At 34.1% G+C, this 8,663-nt stretch overlaps 1 protein-coding gene across 2 annotated transcripts; it reads left to right on the forward strand.

Moving 5' to 3' along the window:
- Nucleotides 1–597: 597 nt before the first annotated feature.
- On the forward strand, nt 598–5,898 carry LOC115979333 (haloacid dehalogenase-like hydrolase domain-containing protein 3). 2 transcript variants are annotated; one of them, XM_031101354.1, is made up of 10 exons: nt 669–783; nt 1,027–1,143; nt 2,371–2,453; nt 3,637–3,720; nt 3,853–3,928; nt 4,051–4,123; nt 4,346–4,419; nt 5,166–5,259; nt 5,490–5,596; nt 5,728–5,898. In XM_031101354.1, the coding sequence occupies exons 1-9, from the start codon at nt 669–671 to the stop codon at nt 5,554–5,556; spliced, it is 783 nt and encodes a 260-aa protein (XP_030957214.1). In that variant the 3' UTR covers nt 5,557–5,596; nt 5,728–5,898. The 2 variants fall into 2 exon arrangements, with proteins under 2 accessions (XP_030957215.1, XP_030957214.1); XM_031101355.1 differs by lacking the exons at nt 5,490–5,596; nt 5,728–5,898 and having other exon boundaries at nt 598–783; nt 4,346–4,450; nt 5,166–5,254.
- Nucleotides 5,899–8,663: the final 2,765 nt, after the last annotated feature.

Genomic DNA, 8,663 nt, shown 5'->3' on the forward strand with positions numbered 1-8,663 from the left:
GGTATTGAGTGACCTATAGATGAGATTTATTTTTTTTTAATTGAGAGATTAAAATAGTTTTTTTTTTTTTTTTGGGTTAGATATGATAGGATTTGGACTTATAGTGTCCACTTTATGATAATTATTCCTTTTCATCATGTCAAGATACTAATTGATTTTTTTTTTTTTTTTGGGTATTATGTAAGATTTGAAGATAAGTCCCTTATTCGATGACATTTGAAGAATCAAGTTGCTAAATTAACCTTAACTAAAATGCTTTAATTATTTTTCTTACTTCATTCTTAGTTTGCTCAACAAGTAAATTAAGGTACGATAACCAAGATCTTGTAACTTAGTGGTATACTTGTTCGTTTTACGAGAAAAACTAGTGTTTGAATCCTTAGCCCATGTTTGGTATAACTTTCAGTATAAGTATCATTTAAAAAAAAAGGAGAAGAAAAAAAAAGCCTAGGTACCAAGATGGTGGCCATTGTCCACAAGGGCTCAGCCCAGCCTAAAATAACAGAGCTTGGGCCAAGAGAAAGGGCCCATTAGGCTGGTATGGGCTCACATTCTAAGGGTTTTAGTTTAATTGGGCTGTATATATATATATATATATATAGCAGCCCAGAACTTGAAGCACCTAGGAATATCCAAAATCTAACACAGAGAGCTCAGCTCCGTCAGCAATGGAAACATGTTTGATGAAATGCTCTCATGGAAGCGCTCTTTTCAGAGCCCTCAAACCTCTCAGTCTGAAGCTTCCCAATTCCATTCATTGCTCATCCATGGCCATCCACACTGGTTAGGCTCTCTTAAATTTTTCTCTTTCACCATTAATGAATTATACTTTATTATCTTTGCCTTAGTTTTCAAGCTAAAGAATTCTTCATTCACATACTGAATTATGCTTTAATATTAATAAATGGGACATGGGTATTTGTTAAATTGGTCTTTAGAGTGCTGATCCTTTATGTGATTTAAGGTTTTGGGGCACTATTTTAACATGGGGTGGTTGTATATTCTGATTTTTTTTTTCCTGGGTAGATGGGGGAAGATGGACTAAGAGAGCATATGATACATTGTTGTTGGATGCTGGAGGTACCCTTTTGCAGTTGGCAAAGCCTGTGGAAGAGATTTACGCCACCATTGGCAGTAAATACGGTTAGTTTAGCTTCTTTATACATACATACATACATACATACATATATATATATATAGAGAGAGAGAGAGAGAGAGAGAGAGAGAGAGGATTCATAACCTTTTTTATTTAGATTAATATTTTGAAAATTTCACCATTGGGTTAAAAATTCTCTTTGTTCTTAATGTGCACCTCAAATTTTGTGTTAGCGGATGTTAATTACTATCTCATCCATAAACTCATGTTTTGCATATAATTTTTAAGTTAAAATACTTTGAGTGTAATATTTTATGATGAGATAGTTATTAATCTCCGATCATCTTAATATTTTGAAGGCATAGAGAGTATAACAAGGCAATGTAATCCAACTGTTGATTTTTCAACATACTTGTTCAATAAAATATTATGGAGCGGTGTAACATTGCAAAGAGTTAGACCAATTGTAACTTGAACCTTTGAGTTAGTTTTGGAAGGGGAGATAAATATGTTTCATGGGTTGTGGTCCCTAGCTGATTGTGCTACCTCTTGGGGTTGTGAATATGATTAGTATTTTCAATTTTGGTTATGATTTATTGAGCTTTGTAGGAATTCTAACTGAGCGACCAAGCAAAAACTCTACCCTTTAGCTCAAGTGGTGGAATTGTGTGAGTTTGTTTATGTGACGTTTGTGTAAACTGATTACCAGACCTATAAAAAAAAAGTGTAAATTGATTACCAGAACACTAAATTATTTTTGCAATCCTCATTTTAATTGAAGTGCATAACTTACTATTAGGGACTGTTAAAGTCAAAAGAAGAGAATGCATTTAGATATACAATATGTGTGAGAGTGTGTTGATTTATGTTAGTTCTACTGTCTTCTAAGCTCCAAGACTTATAGCCAATGAACTAAAAGGCATTTGTAAGTTGTAACTACTCATAGGACTTCCAAGGCTCATAATGTTTGAGCAGAATTATGTAAATATTGTCCAATTGCTATAATTCTTGAGCTTTCAGCTTTCATTCAACCACTCTGGAAGTTGTAGGTCATAGTATTAGTGGTTGGGAATTTTTGGATTATTTACTGAGAGGCTTATCCATTGGCACTTTTGTTGGATGTGTTGCCTTGTTATAGCTTGCTTCTCTTGGAGTAACCACAACCTGGTATCAATTGACTATAATTATTTTTGTACATAATTTCATTAGTCTAATCATGATTCCAGTACTTTTAGTATCTTAAATTCTTGATCACAATTTTAAAACATTTCCAGGTTTGTCTGCAACATCAGCTGAAATAAAGCAAGGGTTTAGGAGAGCTTTTGCTGCTCCATGGCCTGAGAAGCTTCGTTACCAGGTCTGTATGTGTCTTGACTCTTGAGACAGTTTAAGGTGTACAATCTTTTCGTTACTTTGAATGGGGGTATTCATTTTTCTAGACTGATCCTTGATTGTGCTACTCTAGTTAATGTTTGAATCATTTTTAGTTTCTCCATCGAGTTTTGTGTCTCAAATTAGTGCATTCTGACTATGCTGTTTCTCAAGCAACCACTTGATAACTTTCTTGTACTTACAACACATGAATACTTTTGATGCATACCGATTTTGATGATACCCCTCCTGCTGTAGTCAAACACTTATGTATTTTTCTCTAGAGTCTCTCTATAGGATTTATTTATTTTAAATTAAAAAAAAAAAAAATCTTAAAGAAGAGGATGTTGATGCTTTCAAGTAGGAATGTATTTGTGTTACTACGAGTATGATGCCATAAAGTATAAACCATTGAAGTACTTATATTGTAGAATACAACTGACACTTTAACAAGGAGCTTCTTTCATGGAAAGTAGCCATGTTTTTGTATAACATAAAAGGTGGACCATGTTTACTATCACAGTTCTATGTGAAGCAGAAAACAAGACCTTCACAGTCAGTAATTAGAGTCACTCTTGTAAAATGCTAAGCAGTTGTCTATCACTTTCATATAGATTTATTACTCTTTTTTTGAGTCCAAATCATTTGTATCATTTTCTTTGTGCTACTTTATGTTTCACAAATAAAAATCTATCATGTGTCCACCAATTTAATTAACACTTTATTTTATGTTTTTTCTTATTTCACTTATCTAAAATAATAAAAATAAAAATCCTCACACATCTCAGCAGCACCACCAAACTCTTCTGCCACTACAAACATCATCACCACCCCCACAATCACCGGTAACTTATCAATATTAAAGAAATTGGAAATTTCAAAAAACAAAAAACGTATATATATTTATATATATTCCTGACCCCTTTTCAAGGAATGATTTTCATATCTGTCAGACTCTGCATCTCTTTATATTTTCCTGATTGCCTTTTGATTAGATATCTGAAAAATAATTCATTTCACTTGCTTTTTTTTGATAAGTAAGAATGATATATATATGAAAGACTGCTCTATGCATGAAAAATAATTCATTTCACTTGCTACTTTAATGAAGAAACCAGTTCCCTTGATATAGAAAAAGTGTTGATTGTAGTTATTTATATTATCGACAGGGAGATGGGAGACCATTTTGGAAATTGGTTGTTTCTGAAGCCACTGGTTGTGCTGATAATGATTATTTTGAAGAAGTTTATGAGGTGATATTTCTTAAGACCAATTGCTCAAAGTGCTTGTTTCCTAACCATAGTGCTGCGACTGTATATAATCGATGCAGTTCTTGATATTATAATGGACACTTTTATCTGAATTTTAGTAGTTGCTCTTGTCAGTACTATGCAAAAGGTGATGCATGGCACCTTCCAGATGGAGCTTATGAAACAATAACCCTTCTCAAGGATGCTGGAGGTCATATTCATAAAGTATTCTCCTTCTTTATCTTTTATTGCTAATACTAATGAAGTCTAGTGTTCCCAAATATATATTTTTCTTGCTATTTTCTATTTCTAATGTGATGCGCTATGATACAGTTAAGATCGCTGTTGTCTCCAATTTTGATACCCGTCTAAGGAAGTTATTGAAAGACCTGAATGTTTTAGATCTGTAAGTATTAGCACTTCTTTTTGCTGTTTCTTAATATAAACAATTAAGAATATTTTTTCCACAAATGGGTAGTTTACTAAATTTGGGTTATTGAATAATTTTACTACAAATGTGTCCCCTTTGCTCTATGAAAAGGTTGGAATGCTACCATGTAGGAAGGGCCAGGGATACCTAGACAATTTTTAATTCTTATTAAAACATTTTTCTTGCTTTTCTTGTCAGGTTTGATGCTGTTATCATATCTTCAGAAGTTGGATATGAAAAACCAGACATAAAGATATTTAAAGCTGCTTTAGGTACATAGAATCACCAAATCACCTTTTAAGTGTATGTGGTACTCACCTAAATTTTGACTTAGTCACCACTGTGTGTATCCGTATCGTCTGTGCTTGGGAAACTTGGGAAATGATCAAATATTTGTTTCATTGTTGTATGGTAGTAAATCTGTTTGGGTCAAAACATCGGTGATATGGTTTTTGTATTCCCCCTGACCCTGGTGCATCATGTAGGAAATTCCAACAAAAAAATTTACTTTTATAATAGAACACTGAAGCCAATCTGAGCATCTTTACCATTGGAGTTACAATTCAAGAATTCACGGGGTGCCAGCCTATCATGGCCCCATTTACTATGATGCTATAAATCAAAGATTATATTAAAAACAGTGTGAATAATTTCACGGGCCCTTATATGCTGTTAGCGTCACCTTTTCATGACCCCCCCCCCCCAAAAAAGGAAGAAGAAAGGAACTATCTTTATAGAAGTCGATTTTCTTCTTTTCTTCATGAACATTGTCAAGTGTTGCTAAAAGAGAAAATAGCTTAATTGTACTTTCATAAAGCCTAACAAGAATCAACTAGTTATGAAATATACCATTCATTAAAAATCATACGAAACTACATGCAGATGAAATCAAGCCTATGTTAGTACCCTTTTTCTTTTGCTTTTGCTGTATATCCTTTTGTATCTGAGACAAGATTGTTTTATCTTGTGCAAATGCTTAAACATATCAATCCATTGTCACAATGTGCCGTTTCTGTAGATCAAGTTAATGTTAAGGCCTGCAAAGCAGTACACGTTGGAGATGATCAAAAGGCAGATAAGGATGGGGCCAATGCCATTGGGATTGATTGCTGGTAAGCACCTTTTGTATTCGTATGCAATCACTGCTCAGGATAGAAAATCTTTTTGATACAACAGCTCCATATTTGCTGTTAATTGGCTGCATCCCATAACATCCCTTCTTGTTGTGAGTCAAAGTAATAAGATTTTATTTGTCGTCAGCATGGGAGTAGTAAATGCATGGCATTAAAAATAATATTATCTTGGTTTATCCATAATGCATTCCATTGATCTTAATATGCAGGTTATGGGGAATTGATGTAAAGACATTCTCTGACATAGGAAACCGAATACTTATTTCTGAGCCGTAGCTTCCACGGATCTGAGTACCAGACTGCATATTTGCTAAAAGTAATATAAGTTTCTTTGATCCTCTTTTGCTCATTGTCTTTCTGCCTATTATGAATGCGGCATTGATGTCTTCAGTGCTTAACATTTACCATTGCTTTGATAAAAATCGTGGACCTGACCTGAATCTTTAGTAATATGTTGCAGGAGTGATGGTTGGACAACTTCAATTGCTTCCAAGGACAAAAACTAAACGTATTGGATATTTTGAGGAATGATATAGAAATTTCTGTATTGAATAAGCGAATTGCAATATCTCCCAACTATTAATAGATTTGTGGATACACAATGGATTTTTTTCCTGAGTTAGGATTTGATGGATTACATTTCTGTCATTTTCATCCAGTCTAGTGCTATTACTTGTCAACTATTCTTGAAATTTCTTCAGGAATCATCAAGAATTGAATTAATCAAGGTGCAACTAATCCTCAAATTCTTTACTGGCAAGGTAAAAATAAGCCCCAATGAGATGCTGCATCTCTGAAAATGACAACGTTAAGTCTATTTTCTTAGGCTTTCTGGAAACAGAAAGTCCAGGGATGCACATATTTTCACTACTATTCGATGTAGCATGTGATTGGTGTATAATAAAATTGTGTCGATAGCTAGTCCATGGAGTCTTTTGGCTGAATATTGCTAAATCCGAAATTTATTTGCGTTATAGGTACTGTTTTAACTTATTTAGTGAAATGAGGAAAGAAAGTGAATTTCAGCAACACCGTTGTCGGAATTCAACAAAAGTATGAGAGAGAAAGAGGAAAAAGTGAGAGAGAGAAAATTTTGAATTTCGGCAACGGTGTTACCGAAATACCTGCTGCCCAAATTTCCTACCCAAAAAAAAAAAAAAAAAACTAATTGCGGCAATGCCATTGCTGAAATAGGGGAAAAAAAATTGGTAATTGTGGCAATGTCATTGCCGAAAATGGGAGGGAAAAAAAATTGGAATGAAATTGTATTTTTTTTTTTGTTTGTCAATGGTGGCAATGTCATTGCCAAAAATGGGAGGAAAAAAAAAAGAGTGGTTGCCGAAATCTGGAGAGGAATTAAAAAAAAAAGTGTTACGTTCACAATATTTTTACAACATTTTTACAACAAATCACAGGTTATTAGTTATTATTAGTTTAAATTTGAATTTAACATTGAGATTACTTTTTTAATCTAACAATAACAACCTGTCACTTAAAATTTGTTGTAAAAATATTGTAAAAATTGTGTGCACTTATCATTTTATAAAAAAAAAAAAAAAAAATAGAATTGTGGCATCCACTAAAGGACCAATTTATTGGTGTTTTACTAAAAGTTGGTTAAAATATGGTTGTAATTATAAAATATGAGGCTTTAAAAAGTTTGGTGAATAGATTCTAGTTGTCCATTAGTAAAGCTAGAAGGCAGAAACGTTTTAGCATCATGCTGACTGCAACAGTGAGTTTACGGCCTTTACTTTCTGTACGTCTGGTAGTTGGTTTCCATTAATACCACTTTCAATAACACCAGCTCATAATTTCATACGTCTGAGCACATTGACCGGTGAAACATATTTAAGTTCCTTTTCAGTTTTGATTGAATTATAATATTAGGTTAAATTGTTAAATAAATTGCTCTGGGCGCATAGAGGTTGCCACCTCCCCTCCTACGCAATTTTAAATTAAAAAAAAAAAAACTGTTAAACAATTGGAAAATCATTTTTCTTTCTACATCTCTATCTTACTGTGGACTGAAAATAATTGCGTTGCGACATGCTATTTTTGGTGAACGACATGTAGTGGTCGATGCCTGTAGTGCCTTTGCTCCCACAAGGAACCCAACGAACCACTAGCCCAAATTGTCCCCAAGCCCCTTCCTGATACTTAAAGACCACAAAGTTGAAACCATACAGGAACGCAATAAGAATTTACGATTTTCTGAAATTAGCTTACTGGCTCATTTATGATACATGAGTTCATTAATTTTGCAATTTTTATTTTCTAAAGCCCATGTATGAGATGATAAGCTAATTTGTGAATATTATGAATGACAAGTGTCGAAAGAAGTAGGGGCTTGGCTGGAAACAAATCTTCATCTGGATAGGCTTATGCAAAAGTAATAAGTGATCCTGACAGGTAGAGATAAGACTAACTTGCTTCAGGACGTTTCTAGTCCCATCCATCTCTTCCTCGGAACCATTCTTCATCAACGTCAACGTCTGGGTCATGGTTATGGTAATAGGGGTTATCGTAACCAATAAGAGGATTTGACAATTTCTAATGATTTTTATGTGGTCACTATTGTCTACAAACTTTTGGATTAGTTGTACTATTTCAGATAAGATTCCCTTATTAAAGGATTTTGCCTTTGTAAGGGCTTGGTGACAAGATATCCAAGAGGTGTCTATGTGTGAATGGAGAGTATCCTTTGGCTTAGTAACCCAATGGATCTCTAATGGGTGGAAGATTCCTTCTGCTCAGATATCATTTTTGGAATTGAGCTTTGCAATTAAACATCTATATAATGACATTCCATACTTTTGTTCGGGTGAAAGTGAGTGAGGAGCTATCAAAGTAGATGTTAGGTCAGGGTTAGAGCTTTAGAGGTGCTTTCAAGGTCTGAGGACGGACTCCTCAACCCCACAGTACACAAGGAAAAAATATTGAAGGGAAAAACATCTTCTCAAAACCTTAGGTTAATAATATACGTACTTCTAGGTTGGACTCTTCTCAAAAAGAAAAAAAAAAACTTAGATAGGTTGGACGACGAGTCAGTAAAAAGAGCCAAAAGAAAAAACAACCTAGACAACGAACCAAAAAAAAAGGAAGACTGTAAGAAACGAAAAATAATGTTCTCCATTTCATGCTTTAGCGAGCACTATTAGATACATAAAATAATCCTTCAGAGAATTGGAGAGCAGGACCTCCCAAGTAGACTTCAAAGTGTTTTGCTGTGAGCCTCTAACATTTGGGATCATTAGCTGGGTGTTTACACTAGTGACCATTGAGGAATAGAGCCGAGACTCCTTGCAATTTAATACGAGAGACCTATGCTAACTATCGAGTATTTGAGTGTGTTTATCAAGAATTGCCAGGATGAAGTAGTA

Source organism: Quercus lobata, chromosome 3, assembly GCF_001633185.2.
Source record: "Quercus lobata isolate SW786 chromosome 3, ValleyOak3.0 Primary Assembly, whole genome shotgun sequence".
NCBI lineage: Eukaryota > Viridiplantae > Streptophyta > Magnoliopsida > Fagales > Fagaceae > Quercus > Quercus lobata.